The sequence below is a fragment of the Momordica charantia genome (assembly GCF_013281855.1).
Source record: "Momordica charantia cultivar OHB3-1 chromosome 10 unlocalized genomic scaffold, Mcharantia_2.0 BLBB01000010.1, whole genome shotgun sequence".
Lineage (NCBI taxonomy): Eukaryota > Viridiplantae > Streptophyta > Magnoliopsida > Cucurbitales > Cucurbitaceae > Momordica > Momordica charantia.
Window position 1 is genome coordinate 363,384 of NW_028275158.1, and position 20,224 is coordinate 383,607.

General features: G+C 37.5%; 3 protein-coding genes across 6 annotated transcripts; all 3 read left to right on the forward strand.

Annotated features, from left to right (window-relative positions):
- On the forward strand, positions 1–3,293 carry LOC111011390 (CCT motif family protein). The gene is made up of 4 exons (XM_022285118.2): positions 1–239; positions 1,439–1,930; positions 2,617–2,754; positions 2,908–3,293. Exons 1-4 carry the CDS (start codon positions 135–137, stop codon positions 3,019–3,021), a joined length of 849 nt encoding a protein of 282 aa, XP_022140810.1. The 5' UTR covers positions 1–134; the 3' UTR covers positions 3,022–3,293.
- A 1,813-nt stretch (positions 3,294–5,106) lies between these two features.
- On the forward strand, positions 5,107–13,708 carry SDG29 (SET domain group 29). Its single transcript, XM_022285454.2, has 23 exons — positions 5,107–6,554; positions 6,673–6,728; positions 6,801–7,032; positions 7,698–7,823; positions 7,964–8,032; positions 8,130–8,198; positions 8,264–8,355; positions 8,494–8,586; positions 8,740–8,875; positions 9,263–9,365; positions 9,502–9,601; positions 9,909–10,033; positions 10,348–10,493; positions 10,595–10,699; positions 11,320–11,384; positions 11,501–11,708; positions 11,833–11,925; positions 12,012–12,068; positions 12,147–12,236; positions 12,423–12,509; positions 12,925–12,999; positions 13,087–13,187; positions 13,298–13,708. Exons 1-23 carry the CDS (start codon positions 5,619–5,621, stop codon positions 13,386–13,388), a joined length of 3,255 nt encoding a protein of 1,084 aa, XP_022141146.1. The 5' UTR covers positions 5,107–5,618; the 3' UTR covers positions 13,389–13,708.
- A 1,110-nt stretch (positions 13,709–14,818) lies between these two features.
- On the forward strand, positions 14,819–20,184 carry ORG1 (OBP3-responsive protein 1). Of its 4 annotated transcripts, none has more exons than XM_022285179.2 (14): positions 14,819–14,979; positions 15,480–15,815; positions 15,894–15,937; positions 16,016–16,094; positions 16,187–16,303; positions 16,730–16,912; positions 16,982–17,068; positions 17,563–17,669; positions 17,764–17,851; positions 18,045–18,125; positions 18,209–18,285; positions 18,816–18,951; positions 19,070–19,132; positions 19,303–20,184. In XM_022285179.2, exons 2-14 carry the CDS (start codon positions 15,498–15,500, stop codon positions 19,951–19,953), a joined length of 2,031 nt encoding a protein of 676 aa, XP_022140871.1. In that variant the 5' UTR covers positions 14,819–14,979; positions 15,480–15,497; the 3' UTR covers positions 19,954–20,184. The 4 variants fall into 4 exon arrangements, with proteins under 4 accessions (XP_022140871.1, XP_022140872.1, XP_087974751.1 ...); XM_022285180.2 differs by having other exon boundaries at positions 14,822–15,076; XM_088118625.1 differs by lacking the exon at positions 14,819–14,979 and having other exon boundaries at positions 15,677–15,810.
- Positions 20,185–20,224: the final 40 nt, after the last annotated feature.

Below are 20,224 nucleotides of genomic sequence, written 5' to 3' on the forward strand. Positions count from 1 at the left end.
TTTCTCAGCTTTCGATCAAACCCACTTGCCCCTTTTGCTTCTGCTTCTCTGGCTGCTCTGTTTCCTCTCCTAAACCTTTTGGAGGAGCCGTTTCTCTTCAAGCTGAAGATTTCGGTTTCATTGTGTACAAGAAAATGTTTGCGGAGAATGGGGTTTTGTTTCCTCACTTTCAGAACTTCTCTCAGTTCCAACAACTTGAGGATTTCTGCAAAACCAACCTGCCGTGTTCTTCTCCAATGGTACTACTTCCCTCCATTTCTCTGTTTTCTCTTACTGCTCTTTCTGGGTTCATCTGGTCTGCATTTTCTTTGCACTGTTTGAGTTCATTTTAAGCTGATTTCCACAGAAATTTCAGTTTTGGATACTGGGTGTTCTTCCATTTTGAACTTTAGTATGAACATTTAATTCATCTGCTCTGCTTTCTGTTGAAATGGGATGAAGTGGAAAGGGAAGATACAAGCTTGTTGAAGTGTTTGTAATGAACGTGAGATAGTATAGTATGGGAACTGGGTTTCATTACTCAGGCAATTCTGTGTTGATTGGTTAATTATTTCAGTGCCCTGTTTGGTTAATGGGAAAAAATGAGGGGAAGTTTTGGTCGACATGTACTGTTTTAAGTCCTAAATGGTTCATGAGTGGGATGGGTGTGAAAACAAAGCCGATAAAGGAATTCTTTTGTCACTTTTTCATTTTGTAATGGCAATATGCTGTTTCTGCTTTACATGCTGGATGTCAAAAATATTGATAGAAATAGAAAGGAATATAATGGGCAGAACTCTTCTTTTCAGTCTTGGGGTTTCGTGTTCTACAGTCATTCTTCCATTTTTGTCTCATTCTAATCTGTAAACTACTTGCTAGAATGTTACTTTCTAGCCGCACTTGCTGCACTCCTACCGTTTGTGAAAAAGCTTCTAAGAGAATAAAATCTCCACCTCCATTTTTTTTCAGTGACTTCTATTTGGAAGTAAAACTCTCTAGAGAAAGGAAAGGGAAAAAGGAAAAATTTTGCCCGAAAAGGTTGGTCTATATCCTCTTCTGCTAAAAGTGCGGAATCTGACTTCAGAAAAAGAAACTATGGATATCTTTGGACTCTTAAGAAGACTTCTCATAGCTAGTCGAAGGAGTCTATTTGTTTTTCCTATTGTTGGCCAAAAGACCTCTAAGTTCCAACTTCATTTTTGGTTCTTGTAGCTTTTATGCTCCCTTTTTCCTTTTACCTCAAAGGTTAACCGATATCATGCTTTCAAAATAGCATGGTTTCTGAGTTAGAGAATTAAAACAATTTATCTTTATCTTTCCCTATAAAAATAAAGCAATAATCTTATCTTAAGCTTTTAACCTTTCATCAGAACATAAGTTTCTCCATATTGCAGTCTAAATTGGGCACAGATTCAATCGATCTATACTTATTAAGCCTCATATCTTTAATATAATGCAGATACCCACAATTTGTGAATATGATATGGGTGGTGAAGGAGATCTCTTTGAAGCCCCACAACCATTTATTGAAGAACCTTTCATAGGTCTTAATCCTGTGATGGCAGGCATTTCAATGATATCTTGTGGTGAAGAAGTCATCTCTCCAGAAGGACTCAAAGTTTCAGACTTTGTGTCGCTTCAAAATGATCAACTGTTAAATGAGGTCTACTATGAGTGTGAAAAGGATCTTTTGGAAAAAGCTGCATTAGAAACACCACTGCCTCAAGTCCTGAACATCGAAATTCCAGTTCTGAACCCAGAAGAAACTCAAATTCCAGAAAACAAACCATTTCCTGATGTCTCAATCCAGAAAAGTACCAGCTCGGGGTGCTTAAGCTCAATGGATTTGATGCAAGGACCTACTATCAAACCAAGTTTTCTAGATTTTTCGGGCATGGATTTCAGTTCTGTTTTTGGGATGAGGAGGGCATTCAGTGATGGAGATATTAAGGTTAGACTTCTTACTGTTTTTTCCTTTTTAATTTTCCTGCATATTATTTAGATTTTGGCCGACATAACTAAATAAAAAATCACATTTGATGTTGATGATTGTAAAGTATGTTCATCATTTTACTGGAAGTACACATTGAAAATTTTGTAGTATGAAAAAAGTGGGTAATTAACTCAAATCTTTTCCCTAGTGACAACTTTTTATGAGTGCTCGAATGCTCGAAGAACGAGTCGGAGGCTTGATGGAAGGAAGGCCTGACATGTATATGCTAGCTATGGATTTCTGATTATTGAATGGTCTACCAAGAAGTAAATCTTAACATATCACGACCAGTATACTCAGAGAAACAATCTTCATACTCCATCTCTTCTGTGCTAAATAGTGTTAGTTATGGCCATAACTTTCTGGCGCTCGCACCTGAGAATATCATGAAAATAAGCAATCAAGCAAGATGATTTGACGAAAAATTTAGCTGAAACCTTATTGTTTACTGTGGTTATTTTGGATATAGATAGTTCTGCTCCAAAGTCCTGATCCGGCACTATATCCTTGTATTAGTCTTCTGCTTTTCACTGATCTGTCTCCTTAAGTAAGCCATTTTTTTGCCTGCATAACATTCAAGAACAATGGTTAGTTGTTTCTGCCTTTGGACTTGGTAGATCTTTAATATGTGAATATTTTGACAGACACTCAGCAATGACAAAATAGGCATGATTCATTCTCCGCGGCCCTTGTTCAGCAATTGTACCAGCGAGGAACGCCGCGAAAAGCTTTCCCGCTACAGGAATAAGAAGACAAAGAGGAATTTTGGGAGAAAAATCAAGGTAAAGAAAGAGAAAACTTTGCTTCAATTGAAATCATGAAAAACTTGTCAATAAATTACCCTGTGAGGCATGTAATACACATATATGTGCACCCACTGTTTTTAAAGTTTATGAATTCTTCTTCACAAATTGATTATATGCTCTGGTTTTCAGTATGCTTGCAGGAAGGCTCTTGCAGACAATCAACCTAGAATCCGTGGAAGGTTTGCGAAGACCGATGAATCTGAAGTGAAGGGCAGTAGCTCAATCTCAATGCTTGTTCTATGAAAAATAAAAAATAAAAATAAAAAGCAATATTGAATATAGGAACGAAGCTAGTTCTGATGAGGGTGTGGGAGAGATTAGCAGAAGCAATGGAAATAAAGTTTGTGGAAAGTTCAGATTGTATCTTACCCAATAAATCCACAAACCAGAAGCCTGTAGGGTATTTTGTCTTCTATGATTTGTGTTAGTATCTTCTGTAGACTAAAATGGTTGCCTAGATTTGTACATATATTATCCGTTGAATAAAATAGGAAATAAAAGTTCTATTTTGTTTATTAACTTTGTATAAGATGGGCGTGCCATGCCATGCTATTCTAGAGCCTACAGTGTCCTCTGCCATGCCAAATTCTTGTCATATCCTGAACTTAGTTTCTACGAGTGACTGAATTCATTGATTGGCACCGGAATGTTGCGAATTTACTTGAACTTTCCTCAAACGACTTCTTGTCTACACCAGATTATGTGAAACAATAGAGATTAGACGTACACCAAGCGAGATGATTCACTATGATCTTCTCTTTTTCTATGATTTCATACTAGGAAAGGGTGTAGCTTGGGGTCTGCCGTGGCTTCAAAAAACACCTTCCTAGATTTCGAAGATGGTTGTTAGGAAATCTCAGACTCTGGTTGTATATGAAATATTTCATTTTCCAGTCCTGCTCTGCTTCGTACTCTCTTCCAGATGATTAAAATCTTCAGATTGATCCAACCTTGTAATAGGCCAGAACCAAAATATTACCTTCTCGTATACAACTCTCTATTGCTTCAATGTTTGTTCAGACCAATCAGTTTCAGAGCAGAAGCCGTAATTTGATTTTGTCAGTCTCATTGCTGCAGCCAATGTATCAAATCATATCCATTTTTCTTCGTGATCAGTAATTACTGTATTGATTAGATGAAGTTAATGGAGATTTTGTTTCGTTATCCCCACAGAGTGCATCTAAATCAATGTTTATACCAACCAGTTCAGTCAGCATAGCATTTTTTGGAGAGAGAAAGAGCACTTTTTAGAGAGAGAAAGAAGGTGCCCAAACTTCTTAGGGCCAATCTATTAGAGAGACCCATCAGTGATGTGAGATGTCTATCCATTTTCTCTGGGTTTTCAATAAAACACACAAAAAGGAGACAACTTTCTTCTTCTCAACCAATCTCAACCAAAAAGAAAGAAAAAAGAAACCATTAAAACGACGGCGAGCAAAGTTCAGTTGAGTTAGTTCCATCAGATGTATTCTTATTTTATTCTTTTTTCACGTGACCCGACATTGGCATTGGAGAGAAACCTGCAAAACGTCGTCGTATTCGTACTCTTCCAGGTTTTCATTCTCTGTCTTGGGGCCATGGCATGGCAATGGCACCTTCACAAATTTGAACCCGCCTTGCTCCAACTCCAACTCTTTTACCAAAATCTGATCATCTATCCAAAAGGGCAAATCAAGGAACAAAATTTCCTTCTTTTTTATTTGCAGTTGCACAAGTAGCATTTCAAGAGTCAACTCCATTTGAAGGGTTTAGAGATCGAAAATACCAAAATACCCCTCCAAGAAAATGGTGGGAAAATTCTCAATTCTATCTCCTCGCACCACCCTTCCTTTTAAATCGAAATTTCCAGTCTCTCCCCATGCCCAATTTGCCATTGCCCACTTCCACAGACCATCAAATTTCTCTCTCCTCTCTTAGCTCCGGCGAGTTAGTAACTTGGAGCAAAACCCCGAAACCAATTGCTTGAACAAGAATTTGAACCCGACCCACAAGCGATCCAATCCATGAACCCAATAAAGTAACGAACTTCCGTTGTACGAATGAGAAAAATCAAAATTTGGTTCACTTTGTTTTTGGTGTTCAATGCACATAAGGAGAGAAAAAAGTGGTAAAAGTTGATATATTTTTGAAGATTATATGAAGTGGGTAAGCCTAAGCGCCACATCTCTCTAACTGTGAATCGAAACAAAAACAAGTATAGAGATTAGAGAAGTGAAGAAAAGGAAAGCCATGAATAAGATTGCTGCGGCAACACGCCATATAGGCTCAGCTCAGCCCCGATCGACGCGCATACTATACGTAAAATTAATCGCCTCTACACAAACACATGATATCTCTCTCCTTAGTCCTCATATGGATTGTGTCTGTCACCAGCCCTCTTGTTTTTCTCACTCCAAAACGGATTATTTGACAACCCAAAAAGAAACAGAGGAGGATAATTTATTTACAATTAGAGAATGGTATTTGGGGAGTAATTATTATTAAATATTATCTCTCTCTCTCTTCTTTCTTTTCTGTGCTCTGACCCAGTTAGAGAGATAGAGAGAGAGAGAGAGAGAGAGAGAGAGAGAGAGTACGGGAGTTTCCCTCGAACAGATCCCTATTCATACAGGCTCTGGCAATTCGATTATCTCGTTTCTTTCTTCTCTTAGCGTATAACCCAAATCCCGTCTTTTTAGAGTGGTGATTTACTGTTCAATTGTTTCCATTGCTCTGTTCTCGGCCCAATTTGAGGGAAAAAGGGTTTTATGCGAATTTGACCAGTTGGGGTTCTACTGTAAATGTAAACTTCAAATTGGCATTTCATAGTTGAAGTGGAATTTGTTTATCGTTCGGGCAAAATGATAATCAAACGCAATCTGAAATCCCAAATGCCGAATCTGAAACGGTGCAAACTCGGCGACTCGGCTGGTGAAGACGACGAGAGCTCCGCGGCGAGGAAGAAGAGAAAGCTCAACGGTTATTACCCACTTAATCTTCTCGGCGAGGTTGCGGCTGGAATAATCCCTTTCAAGCTTCACGACATTCTGGGCACCACCAACAAGGGGATTGCAGCCTCATGGTGTACCCACATATCGTGCTCCCCCGTGGAAATGGAGTCGAAGTCGAATAGCCGAGAATCATTGGCAAGAGCGACGCCAACCAAACCGGCGGCAGAGGTCCCGCGACCGCCCCTTGTGAGGACGTCGAGAGGACGGGTCCAGGTACTTCCTTCTCGGTTTAACGATTCCGTTATTGAGAATTGGAGAAAAGACAGCAAGATTAGCTTGCGTGATTACAGCTTCGATGAAGAATTCAAATGTAAAAAGGAGAAATTCAGTTTCAAGACTCCTCGAATTTGTAACGGGACTACCAAGAAAGTACACAACGGGGAAAAATTTGGTTTCAAGTTTGTCAAGTGTCCGGCATTGTGCGAGGAAGAGGAAGATGAAGCGGCAGGTGCGGAGTTCAAGAATTTCGATTTCAGGAAGTATTCTAGCTCTCGCAGTTCGTTAACTTCCGTACATGAGACTGTTGTTGAAGACGAGAAGTTCCCGGTTGATGTGGGTGGTGAAGATGGGAGTCCAAAGGAAACTAAACCGAAGGATGGCTTGTATGGACCTGAAGACTTCTACTCTGGTGATATTGTATGGGCGAAGGCAGGGAGGAAGGAGCCTTTTTGGCCCGCCATTGTCATTGATCCTATAACGCAGGCGCCTGAACTAGTTTTAAGAGCTTGTGTTGCAGATGCAGCTTGTGTTATGTTCTTCGGATATTCAGGGAACGAAAATCAAAGGGTAATGATAATTAAGTAGAAGTTTCTTTTTTAGGGAAAAAAGGCAGTTATAGACTCTTCGTTTCTATTTATGGAAGAATGTGGCTCTCCATTGTGTAACTTTATATGATCATGAGCAGGATTATGCATGGGTGAGGCGGGGGATGATTTTTCCATTTATGGATTTTATAGACAGGTATAGCTCTTCAGTTATTTGTCAGAACATTTCTTAGTGAACTCCGTGCTCAGCCAAGTTTTCATGTTCTAGGTTTCAAGGACAGTCAGAATTGGATAGATGCAAACCCAATGAGTTCCAGATCGCAATGGACGAAGCTTTCTTGGCAGAACGTGGGTTTACAGAAAAATTGATAGCAGATATTAATATGGCAGCTGGAAATACGATTGCTGATGAATTTCTTCTTAGAGGGACTCAGGAAGCTACTGGTTCTAACCAGGATCCTGACTGCCATTCTCCTCCTAAGCGAACTAGTTGCATTAAGGTACTGCTATCTTATCTTATTTTCCTCCATTATCTGCATTCTGTAGTTGCTGAGGAAAATATAATTTGAAATAATATATTCTGTATTGATCTTAAACATTTGTGTAAACTTCGGAATCTTCTCTTATGCTACTGTTTGGCCTGTTGATTTCTGGCATAATGCCTCGGTTTGTTAATCTGTGGATGGTGAAGTATATGTAGAAAGGAAGCACTACAAAACTTGCATGCCTTATTTTTGGATTTTCAGAGGTTGATACTTGATTGATGTACTAATACTCTGCTTGCAAGTGCGTGAAAAGATGCAACCTTGAAGAAGAACATAAATAATCGAGTTATGTAGTCAGTAGTTTGTTCTGTAGTCCTCTTCCATGAGAATAGTGTTCAAATACTCGTTCCATCGTGGGAGATTGAACATAATAAGATGTTATCTTCGTGAACTTTGTTTTTGTCAATTGAAGGAACTTTTAGGCGTCTACCCATTCCCCTTTCCCTTTCGTTATGAAGGTATATTCTATTTGATAAATTTCTGATCCAACATAACATTTCGATGCATATGCTTTGTCTACTAGCAGTTTAAGAAATTGCACCTGCTTCCCCTCTGGTGATGGAATAAATGAGTTTGCTCCCTCCCTAGTTGTACTTCAACAATTTAATCACAATGTGCAGGAAATGTATGCGAAAAAGAAAGACGGCTGTTGTGAGGGCTGTGGCCAAACACTTCCTGTTAAATTGGCGAAGAAAATGAAGGCTTCACCTCCTGGAAGTCAATTTTTATGTAAATCATGCACAAGGGTTTGTATAACATGCTTTCGTTGGAAGAAATTCCTTTCAACTTGAACCTCCTTCTACAAGCAATATTACCATTAAATTTAAATTTATATCATGTTGTGGTTTCTTTGTGCTAAAAGTAAATTTTACTTTTTTGTCTGCAGTTGACAAATTCAAAACATTATTGTGGCATATGCAAAAAGATTTGGAATCATTCAGATAGTGGTAGTTGGGTGCGTGAACTTGCCGGAGAACTCCGGATTTGACTTTTATCATTATTCTTAAAGATGCAGACAATCTGATTTATCCTCCAAACCTTCTCTGTGATAGGTTCGTTGTGATGGTTGTAAAGTATGGGTGCATGCAGAGTGTGACAAAATTTCAAGCAACCTGTTCAAGGTTTGTTCATTATGCTCACTCTCTCTCGGCGATTTCCCACACCTAAACAAGTTTTGTTCTTTCAGGATCTTGGAAGTACTGATTATTTCTGCCCTACATGCAAAGCAAAATTTGATTTTGAACTATCAGATTCAGAAAAGTCACGACCCAAAGTCAAGTAATTCAACTTAGCGTTTATTTTATATTAGTTTTTCTTTAATCTTTTGATTATATTATTACGTGGTTCAACTAGTTTCTTTTGTATTGGTCCTGTAATACTGAAGTTGGTAGGTTCTGCTATTTGTTTTCCATACAGAGGGAAGACAAATAATGATCGATTTATTTGTTCTGACAAAGTTACTGTACTCTGCAATGGTGTGGAAGGCATTTATTTTCCAAGCCTTCACTTGTAAGCTTATACTGACTCACTCTAGCCCTTCTTTTTGTTGTGTTTTCTTTTTCATTTTTGAGGGTGGGGAAGGGGAGGCTGTTAAGGACGATGAGGTGGTATTACTATATATTATCGTTCACGTGATGCAAATTCACTTCTGTTTCTCGGCAGAGTTGTGTGCAAGTGTGGTTCTTGTGGGACTGAAAAACAAGCACTTAGTGAGTGGGAACGGCATACTGGATCTAAGTCAAGAAATTGGAAGACCAGTGTGAGGGTAAAAGGTTCCATGCTGTCCCTAGAACAATGGGTAAGTGCGCCTCTTCCTTTCACTCATGCATATTGCTTGTGGCCTCTCCTATGCCTTTCAGGGCACGTGGCCTTCTAAGTAAAAAAATTCTTAACAGTGCAATAATAGTACTTAATCGTTCTAATTCGTGCAGTGTTTTAGCTTCCTGAACTATTCAATGAATACTTGTATTGAGATCTCATTGATATTGATATGGTCGTATATGTTGTAATGAATTTCCAATCTATTCTAGTTTACTTTTATTCACCAAGTGCTGCATTGTGCTTGCATCGTACTTCTGAATCTCATTTTCGGAGGTCCCAAGTCTTCCTCTTGGTTGCTGGTCTTCAAAATGAATTACCTTCTTTCATAGATTAAAATGTAATGTAATATTACTTGTCCCTGCAGATGCTGCAATTAGCCGAGTACCATGAAAGTGTAGTTTCTGTCAAGCATCCTAAACGGCCTTCCATGAAAGAACGAAGGCAAAAGTTGCTCGCTTTTTTGCAGGGTATACCTGAACTTTCATTTGCCCCTCTTTTTGAGGTGTAATATTCTTTGCTGGGGAGACGGTGGTGTTTATTGCTGCAGTATTCTACTTAGTATTGATAACACAAACTAACCTCGTGTTGTTCTTGCTGTTTCAGAGAAATATGAACCTGTTTATGCAAAGTGGACAACTGAGCGATGTGCAGTCTGTAGATGGGTTGAAGATTGGGACTACAATAAAATTATAATCTGCAACAGGTATTGTAAAGATTAAATTTCTCAATTTGAGATTTGGCAATTTGGGAGGTTGATATTAAATATATTTTAATATACTTGGTCTAGCCCTTTAACCTTTGCATTATCACCTTAATGGCTTCACCCCCCTTGAGGTTAAGTGTATGCTTATGAAATTTTCAGTAGCATATACTCCCTTTCATTTTAGGTATTGCATGTTTGTCCCAACTTCTGAAATAATTTGAATTCTTAGATCTCTTTGTTCAACATCAAGTCTGTTTCTGTAAATATATTATCACTGATCCTTTTCTGGGCATTATTAATGTATCAGATGTCAGATAGCAGTTCATCAAGAATGCTATGGAGCTAGAAATGTTCGGGATTTCACATCGTGGGTCTGTAAAGTGTGTGAAACTCCTGATGTTAAGCGGGAGTGTTGCCTCTGTCCAGTAAAAGGTTCTGCCTTTTTCATTCTGTGGATCAAACTAGTAATAAATTTCCTAGAGCATCAGATTAGAACAAGTTCTCTTTATAATATGGTTCTTCTCTTGTGATCTCTTTCAAATCTCTCAAGTTCTTACATCCATGAGTATCCTGGCTGATTATTTTGCAGAATAGTTATTTTTATATTATATATATAATATAAATTTATTCGGCTATCGCTTCCAGTAGATCTTTTAAGTGCCTGCACAAATCATATACATATTGATTTGCAGTATTGAATCATAACTGATATCTTTCCCCTGCTGCTGATAATTTTGATACTGTAGGGGGTGCCTTGAAGCCCACTGATGTCGACACGTTATGGGTCCATGTTACCTGTGCTTGGTTTAGGCCCGAAGTATCTTTCGCAAGTGATGAGAAAATGGAACCTGCTCTTGGTATCTTGAGTATCCCATCAAATTCTTTTGTAAAGGTTTGATATCAATAATTTTCAGTGTTGTTGTGGCTATTTTTGCTAAGCTGTTCATCTTCTTTTACTTTTCCTCACCAAATACTCGTCTTCATGAATTCCAGATTTGTGTGATCTGTAAGCAAATTCATGGTTCATGCATGCAATGCTGCAAGTGCTCTACTTACTACCATGCTATGTGTGCATCAAGAGCAGGCTATTGCATGGAGGTATTATTTATTGTCCTGTCCTGGCAGTATTGGTTTTCTTAAATATGTAAATGGATAGGACAATACCCCCTTCAATCCTCATATGTATGAGCTTCAGTGCTGATGGTTATCACCATACTTTTTCTCCCATTTCTGAACTTGTGCTGCAGTTGGTACTTTTATCAATTGTCTCCACTTTTTGTCTCAGAATATTCTTACACTAGCCTCTTATTGGAAATTTATTTGTCTTTTCCTAGTTGTGTGCCACTAGTTGATCTAAAAGAAGCATCTCCTTTTTGTTCTTAGCATTTTTCCCTTTGGAGTACTTGTAGCATCTTCCCATGCTGTGTAAAAAGTTTATAAACTATACATAAAGTTGGTAATGCTTTGATTTACAGCTTTACAAACCATTTTGGTGCTTGCTTTCAAATTTAAGTTTTTGTAAATGGAATTAATATTTGAAACAAATCCTGTTGATAAACAATTATTACTGAATGTGAATGCCCCATTTATACGATATGCATTTTCCAAACTTGAAAATTTTGAGCTACTGAAATCCCTCACCCCAAATGAGCCTTCTCACATGTGATGTTCTAGCAAGGCTAGATGTCCAATCCAACTAATAGTTTGTGCTTTTGCAGTTGCACTGCCTGGAGAAGAATGGTAGACAAATCACAAAAATGGTTTCTTATTGTGCTTATCATAGGTATTACTTTCTAATTTGGGATGGTAGGAAAAATCTCATGTTTTTTTTAACATGAAACTTGGTTTCTGATCTTATGTTGGTCGATGGTAACTTTTCGTCATTTCACTTTGGTTTAGGGCTCCCAATCCGGATACTGTTCTTATCATACAGACTCCTCTTGGGGTCTTTTCTACTAAAAGCCTTCTTCAGAATAAGAAGAGAGCTGGTTCAAGGTTAATCTCATCTAACAAAAAGGAAGTAGAAGAAGTATCTGAAACTTCTGAACTTGAGCCATTTTCTGCTGCGAGGTGTCAGGTTTATAAAAGATCAACTAGTGTGAAGAAGGTAGTCACTAGTCCCTGTTCTGTGTATCTAATTTACTGTTAGATTGCTTGAATTTTTCATTTCTGGAATATGACCGAGTACACGATTCCTTAATCATCTTTCGACTACTTTTTCTTGTTGCTAGAGGACGGTTGAGGGAGCCGTTATTCACAAAGTGATGGGGCCATGCCATCATCCTTTACAAGCATTACAAAGTCTTAATACATTCAGCATAAAGGTCATCCTTATTTTAAGTATATACCAAAGTTCTTCCACTCCCTTCCGCTTAGAACAAGATGATATTTACTTTGTGTTGTCCTACAGATGGTAGAGGAACCAAAGGTCTTTTCCTCATTTCGGGATCGATTGTACCACTTACAGGTAAGTCCCTCCCATTTCCAACAAATGAAGTTTCTTTATTTGATATCTCACTTTATTCTCATATGTGTGCGACTCCAGAGAACGGAGAATGATCGGGTATGCTTTGGTAGATCTGGTATACATGGATGGGGGCTTTTTGCACGTAGAAACATTCAAGAAGGAGAAATGGTATAGAGCCATTTAAATTAGATGCCTTCTTGTGATGCTAAGTTGATATTATGTCCATGTATTTTTTTTGTGAATTTTCCTATGGTTATTGTTGCTGTGTTCAACTTCACTCCATGGTGAGTCATTTAAAGGCAGTCATCTGGTATATGTGTGTGTTTTGACTGATGTTCAACCATCTTGTTAAAGGTTCTTGAATATCGTGGTGAACAAGTTAGGCGCACCATTGCTGATCTAAGGGAGGCGCGGTACAGATCGGAGGGCAAAGACTGCTATGTATGTTAGATTCTTACTTCATTCAACATGCAATTAATGATATTAATGCTTGTGTAAAATTTTGTTCTCAAATACACTTTTATTAGTGGACGATGACAAAAAGAAGTGAGATTTCTAGCATCTATTATTCCCACTCGTAGGGGTTGTTTGGCTCGTGGGATGAATTTGTATAGCCTAAGGTTGTGAACCTGAGCTTACTTGTGGTACCTAGGTTTGCATCTCGATCTATGAGTTTGTTAATCCTACGAGTTCGGGCTACATAAACTTTCAAGCTATACAATTAGTTTTACAAATAAAACACCACAAGGAAAGCTACCTAAACCTAAGTTTCTATGTAAACTATCTTCTAGTTTTGTAACCTCTAGCACATATCTTCTGTTCTTGCTCTGAACTGTTGTCACAATATTTCTGGCAGCTTTTTAAGATCAGCGAAGAAGTAGTTGTCGATGCCACTGAGAAAGGAAATATAGCGCGCCTGATCAACCATTCAGTAAGTTTTTTCAGCCTAGCTTAACTAGATTTCTGCGTATCAACTTCTGCAACTCTTTACCATGTCTGTCTCAAATTCTTTGTGCAGTGTATGCCCAACTGTTACGCAAGGATCATGAGTGTTGGTGACGACGAAAGTCGGATTGTACTCATTGCCAAGGCGAATGTCCCTGCTGGCGAAGAGCTAACGTCTCTCTCTCCCTCTCTCTCTCTCTCATATAGATGCACACGTGCACACGCTTGCTCTTGCATGGAGTCTGGTTGATTCTAAATCAAAGGGTGTTGTTTGGATTTGGCAGGTACGATTATTTGTTCGATCCCGACGAACCGGATGAATTCAAAGTCCCGTGTTTATGTAAAGCGCCAAACTGTCGGAAGTTCATGAATTAGGACAAAATAGGATACCATTTAACACACATCAGAGTCATTGTTTCTCCTCAAGGATTGCTAACCCAATCTCCCTCCTCATCTGTGGGATCTCTCACCTTATACCAAATTTGCATTGCTTTGCACTTTGCAGCCAACAGGAAAAGGAAAAAGGAAAGTTGTTCAGTTTTTTTTTTTTATTTTTTTTTAATTTTTTTTTCAAAACCTTAAACCTTAATAAAGGCTAGCCTACATATTGATTAGCTGTGGTTTAGGGCATTTGATGTAAATTTTTTTACTCATATCCATCTTAATAGTTAGTTTAATGTGTTCTACTTTCTAAAGGTATTTTTTTTTTCACTTTCATTATATTTTTCTGCGGTTCTATCTGTTCTGTTAGCGATATTTATTACGTTACTTTACTATTGAGAGAGAAAAAAAAAAGAAAGAAAAAACCTAATGATTTCTAAGAAAATTAATTCATCTAACTTTTAATTTTTTTTTAAGTATGCTTTTATCTTTAATCTTTCTTTGTTCATTTCTCATTTTTGTTCTTTTTTAGTATGCATTTATCTTCAAAGTTCCTTGTTTTTTTTTTTCATTTTTGTACATTTCTCAAATTGAACTTTATTTTCATCTTCAAGTTGATTTGCCATCGTTTTATGTTGCATCGTGCATCTCAATTAAAACCTTATCTTAAAATTGTTTAACATTCACAATGACTAAAATTTTATTTTCAAAAGTTTGAAGATCCAACAAAGATTAAAATTTGATTTACAACGAGACATAAAAGAAAAAAAAGTATTATTAAAAATCTATGTATAGCTGAACACAATTCATTAAATACTACTATCATAAATTTAGAAAGCAAAAAAATTTGGTTAGAAAATATATTTAGTCTTTTTGTAACGATTTAGTTCATGAATTTCAACTTGTAACGATTTAGACCCTACGATTTAAAATTTGTAACAATTTAGTTCCTATCGTGAAAAATCTTATCAAAATTAAGTGCCAAGTTTTATCATATAACAATTTAATCTCTATAATTTATAGATATATTTAGTCCTTCATCGGTTTATCAATCTATATATATATATATATATATATATATATATAAGAAATTTACTAAAAATTTCACAATAAGGAATAAATCTAATGGTTACATTTAAAAGTTCGAGAACTAAATTATTATCAAATTTAAAAGTACCTAGAGATTAAATCGTTGCTTTAGCAAAGACCAAAAGATTTTTTTAACCAAAAAAAAATTATATAAATTATAAATATGGATTGAGTACAGAGAGTTGCAGGTGAAGCAATAAAATAAATGCGGACCGAAGATAGTTCAACGATAATTTAGCGTACTAGAAAAATAAAATAAAATAGAGAAATGATTAAATTTAAAATGTGATAATGGTGATGTGTAAAAATGAGAGAATAGATATTTAGGGACGGCACGAGGAAAGGGTATGGAGCAACGTTTTCAACTGTTTCTTCCACGCAATCCTCACGTTCCTCTCTCCGGCAGCCCGACGGCGACCCCCACCCCTTCTTTCTCTATATAATCTATGTTTCCTTCCTTCAACCTCTCGCCAATCTCTCTCTCTCTGGATTTCCGGTAACCCCACCAATTTCAATTTCTCTCTTTTGATTTGCTCTCAAACTTTATACTTGCTTGCGACATCGGAAGTGCTTCTTTTTCCAGTTCTTGTCATGTAATGTTTTTTCCTGAATTTCTTTTCCAATTTGTTGAGTTTCAACTGATTCAGTTGTTTGGATTTCCCCGAATACTCACCCGCCTGTATGAGTTTGAGTTTTGCGCCGAATGTTCATAGTTCGTTTTTTTAGCAAATTAATGCATTCCACCTCTCCTGGTCATTGGTCAAACTGAAACATGTATTCGTCTTTGTTATTGACATAACCCAAGAAATAAAGCCACCCCTTTTTCCTCCCCTTACGGTCTGTTTACCACATCACGAAACTAAGTTGTATGTAATTGGACTGTTTCCTTCCACCACTTAGTTGATGGAGGAAATTTCTTTCGTGTGGTGTCATTTTGAGAACTGTGATAGTGCAGAGTGAAGGTTGGGGCTTACTCGACTGTATTTTCTTTTTCAGTGGCTGATCCTGTGATCAATGGGGCCGCGTCATGAAATGGCTTTGAACCCAAGTTCTGAAAGGATTATGGGTGTTTGTTTTAAGCAAAATTTGTCGACTACACTCATTGGTCCTCTTCCGGTGCATTTTGTTGGGAAATATCCCAGTTCAAATTGGGCACCATGTTCAAGACTACTGTGCTCATCAGTACGAAAAGATGCATCTGTGTCAGAATCAAAGCGCAATGCTCCGAGTCCTCTATCAGTTTCTGTGGAGGAAGAATTGGACCATGTCGTCAGATTCAAGATATCTGATTTTAAGATTCTCGATTGCGTCAGCACTGGTCTCGGAGGTCGGGTATGAGGATGTTTTTTAATGACTCTCCCTATTTGCTCTCTCTTGCAAGTTTTTGACATGTTAGCAACAATGTGGTAGGCGGATGAAGTAGTTTTTGAAGCACTTGTGAAAAATTGCCATAGGTTAGTTACTTTTGTTTTAGTATTTTGATATTCTTCAAATAATTCAAATCTTTATAACTAGCATTTTTTTTACTGTAGTCCTTTATACAACACAAAGGTTGTGCTTAGAAGACTAAAGACTCCTCAGGCTCAGCGTAGAGGAAAAAGAGCTATTGAAGTTTGTATTTCATGCATCTTTTTTTTTTTTTTCAAATTACAAGCAAGTAATGGTATATTGTACTTGACTCTTCTACATAATCACGTGGTTAGGTATTGAAGAAACTGGCTCGTCGCAGATTGATGTATCATTCCTATTCAATGCAAATTCATGGCTACATATCTTCACTTATGAGTAATGGTCGCTGCTCATTTACTCTGGTTCATGGGGTAGGTGCCCTAAGTTAGTTTATATGGATTTTTGTGCCCCCAAAATATGTTTACTAAAGTTTTTGGACAACAATTGGTTTACTTAAAGTTGACTGTAGCATTCAATTTTTATGCCATTCCCATGAATCTACCACCCTTTAGCAACCCTATCAACCCAAATTTCATTTAAGTGCAATTCTTTGAACATAATATTGACTAGTTTCATGAAGAATTTTTTGTACCTCAGCTACAACTGAACCTAGGATCACAACATATTCTTTCTTCTTCGATGATTTTGGAACAACCAACCTTTCCTTATTAGATTTTATTTCTTAATATAATATGACGTCTCCCAGTTAATTTTTATGTTTAGAACCCGGTGACCCCATTAATGTGAAATTTATAGAGAAGTAACGCTACCGTACCACTTTCTGTTTTTAATTGTAGCATCATGGTAGTTTTTCTTTGAGGCATTGGCTTCAACAGTCAGATTGGCTTCCAACATTGGAAGCTACTCTTGCATTGGATGAAGAGTCTGCCAGAAAGGTTGGCGATACCACCAGTGGAGGACCTGCAGTTTCACGCCATTCACGGCTCATTCGAGTATTAATGAGGGATCTCTTGATTGGGGTAGGTGATTGAGATATCCTTGGAAATTGAGAGTGGCTAGTTATTGATGCCTCCTTATATTTATCTCAGGTTAATTACTTGCACAGCCATGGGCTTGCACATACCGAGTTGAGGCTGGAAAACATTCACTTGAGCCCTGTAGATAGACATGTCAAAGTAAGTACTTAAGCCCTGTTAATAGATATGTCAAAGTAGGTACATTTAGTAATCTCTTATTTATAAATCAAGCATGCACTGGCTTAGCTTGATTAGACCCGTTGATGGTATGACTAGCAATATTAGGGATGATAGATTAATCAAATTGAATTTTTTGACTCTGGACTGCCTCCTGGAGTATGCAAGGCATGGGGTATTTCTCCCATTTCATCTACATGTCCTTCTGATTGAAGTTGTACTTAGATGTTCCAAGTGCATCGGTTTATGGTTTAGCTTTGGTTACTCTCGTGTAATTTGTAAAAATTTCACATGTGCTACAGTTTACTGAGTTTAATGGTAATGAACAAACTTTATATGATACACTTACGTGGATTAATGTACCAACTTGATATTCAAGAAATTGAACAACAGATTATGGTCCTTCGTATCTTCTAGGATAACAACTCTTGCTTCATTTTATGCAAACTTGTATTCGTCCTCCTTTGTTTTATCAGGTTGGGATTCTGGGAAATGCTTCCTACTTCCATGAACATGCTGAGAATTATAGCACTTCTGAAAATAGCTTTGACCGACGGCAAATGATGATTGCATTTGATATGAGGTATCTTTGGAGAAAGGAATTACTGTTCAGTAACTTTTTTCTTGTTAAACTTCTCGATAGTCTTATTGATGTTTTCTTCATTTGTTCGGTGAAGATGTGTGGGGTTCATGATGGCAAAGATGGTGTTGCAGGAACTCATGGATCCATTAATATTCACAAAGTTCAAATCATTTTTCTCAAAGGTATGACTATAACATCTGAATAATTTGTTCTTTTGTTTTTTTCCCAGGACTGTTTTGGCATGATCAGGCACTGGAATGTCTGATTTAGCATTTGTGTTTTTTTTTTCTTTGCATTTGGCGTACACACTTAAGCATCTAGTACTCATGTTTTATTTCACATATATAACCATGTTTACTTGGTCTGGAAATGTAGGGCCAAGATTCTTCATGCTTGCGTGAATATTTATTGCAAGTCCTTCAGCATAGATTATCATCTGGAAATGTCGGATTACAAGTAAATATTTTTTTAATTGTCTTCCTGCAATCATTTTTCCTCAATCTATATCCAGATCTTTGATTCATTTATCCTTCTTGCAGATACTTGATAGAAATTGGGGTGCAGGGTGGAACCTTCTTTCCTTGTTACTTGCAAACAGTCCTTCTAAAAGAATAAGGTAAATACATATTTATGCATTAGAGACCAACTTCTTAGAAAAGGAGTTAAAAAGTGAAAACCTATTTAGAACTTTGTTAACGGAGTTTCTCACCCCAAATCTATCTGTTGGGTTTTGGCCCAATTGCTATGCGGTTACAAATTCAAGAAAAAGGCCAATGTCATCTGGACTATTGGCATTAAGGAAATTTTGTGGGGTCAAATGAATGGTAGAAATTAAAGAATTTTTGAAAGGAAGAGCCTAGTCTATATTGGGAGGAGAGAGTGGAGCTAGCAAAAACTATGCCATCTCTGGTGTTCTCTTTCAAGTTCTTTTTGTGACTATAATTTTAAATTCAAACTGGGGAGTGTATATTTTTTTTTGTAGATGGGAAGGTATAGATTTGGGGATGGTATAGGCTTTGTTCCAAGTATTGTTACATATCGGCTTTGGGTTACACGTTAGTAACCGTTCTTCTATGTAACTTTCACCAATCAATAGGAATTTTGTTTCCTTCTCAAAGTAAATAAATAAACTGAACCTCCCTGCAGCTGTTTAGAGGCTCTCCGGCATCCATTCCTTTGTGGACCAAGATGGCGGGTAGCCCCATCCGTGGAAATTATTAGATGGGGTCTTGGTTCAACTGCAGTTCGAATTACAGAGGAATACATTTACAGCCGCCCTCAGGTATGTGCATAACAAACCTTTTCTTCATCTTCCTGCTTCATCTCTCTCGCTACGAACATTTTAAATATTAGAAGGGTCTCTAAATAGTTTTTATTTTTCTTCATTTTCTGTGATTAAGCGAAGCAAGCTTTCCCACTTCATTGAGTTGATGGAGATGCTGAGTCCTCATTCAAAACCAAAGGTGATCAATATTAACATCTGCATGTATAAAACATATTTTTAAAACAGCAACTTCTGAAGATATATTTGGTTCCCATGTTCCATAAGGGCTGCTACGTGTTGTTTTTGTGTTTAAAAAGTAATTATCAGTTTTAGCATCTGAACTGTTTATGTTGGATTTTTACTATACAGCATTGGCAGGAATTAATCCCAGGAAAATGGCGTTTCTTATACTCTACAGGGAAGCACATAGGCCTCACCCTTCGTCAACCTCCTGCCAGGGTTCTTGTCGGAGATGTGTGCTTGACAGTTGCTAGAGAATCTAAGTTAAACAACCGCCTCTCGTTGATCTCCGACATTGGCTTCACAGTCATGAGAGGTCGTAACTGGCCACATAATAAAATGGGTGTCAATGGGAAACTGGTGGTTAACTCTTCCTCCAGAATACAAGCTGGAAGAAGACTGTACCTGAAGGAAGAAAACACCATAGGCCAACTTTCATTTGGCCAATCCAATGTTCAGCATGTTCTGGCTCAGAAGTTGTCTAGTAAGAAATGGAGGAAGGTGATTCCTTTTGAGGAGCTTCCGTCCAGCCTCCCGGCCATAAAGCTCATTTCAGGCGACATCGACGTGAAGATGAGTCTTGATGATCCGCTGAGTGAAGATGTAGATGCTGCAAGAAATGTCGTCCGGGAAGTCCGGACACAAGTCCCACCAGAATTGTTCGATCTGTCAAAGCTCATCTGTGGGACATATGTGGACTCCAGGCTGCTGATTCTCCGCTCTGTAGATGGATCTGCACTTTTATTTACAAGATCTTGTCTGCATGAAAGCCATAGATGACACAAGTTCCTGAGTTGAGACCCAAAATTGATCATTCAATTTCATTGTATAAAATTCAACGTCAATTTGCATACTGTAAATCCATGTTCGTAAACTTTTACGAAACTGCAGGAAAATGAGAATCATGGTAAATTTTTTTGTATAAAAACATTAACTATACATGGCTTTTGTAAAAACCTTTATTAGATCAAGACTTCTGTTTATTAATAAATCCATATTTTTAATGTCTTACCTGCTAATCTAATTAGACCATTTGCATCTGACAAGTGCA

What these genes read in the sequence shown, in the direction of transcription:
- SDG29 (XM_022285454.2), top strand. Translation starts at nt 5,619, where the DNA reads ATGATAATCAAACGCAATCTGAAATCCCAAATGCCGAATCTGAAACGG. An exon ending in CAGGGAACGAAAATCAAAGG is followed by an intron (nt 6,555 to 6,672) that starts GTAATGATAATT and finishes GATCATGAGCAG; the next exon opens with GATTATGCATGGGTGAGGCG. An exon ending in GATCAACTAGTGTGAAGAAG is followed by an intron (nt 11,709 to 11,832) that starts GTAGTCACTAGT and finishes TCTTGTTGCTAG; the next exon opens with AGGACGGTTGAGGGAGCCGT.
- ORG1 (XM_022285179.2), top strand. Translation starts at nt 15,498, where the DNA reads ATGGGGCCGCGTCATGAAATGGCTTTGAACCCAAGTTCTGAAAGGATT. An exon ending in GCACTGGTCTCGGAGGTCGG is followed by an intron (nt 15,816 to 15,893) that starts GTATGAGGATGT and finishes ACAATGTGGTAG; the next exon opens with GCGGATGAAGTAGTTTTTGA. An exon ending in ACATTTACAGCCGCCCTCAG is followed by an intron (nt 18,952 to 19,069) that starts GTATGTGCATAA and finishes TCTGTGATTAAG; the next exon opens with CGAAGCAAGCTTTCCCACTT.
- LOC111011390 (XM_022285118.2), top strand. Translation starts at nt 135, where the DNA reads ATGTTTGCGGAGAATGGGGTTTTGTTTCCTCACTTTCAGAACTTCTCT. An exon ending in TGCCGTGTTCTTCTCCAATG is followed by an intron (nt 240 to 1,438) that starts GTACTACTTCCC and finishes AATATAATGCAG; the next exon opens with ATACCCACAATTTGTGAATA. An exon ending in ATTTTGGGAGAAAAATCAAG is followed by an intron (nt 2,755 to 2,907) that starts GTAAAGAAAGAG and finishes TCTGGTTTTCAG; the next exon opens with TATGCTTGCAGGAAGGCTCT.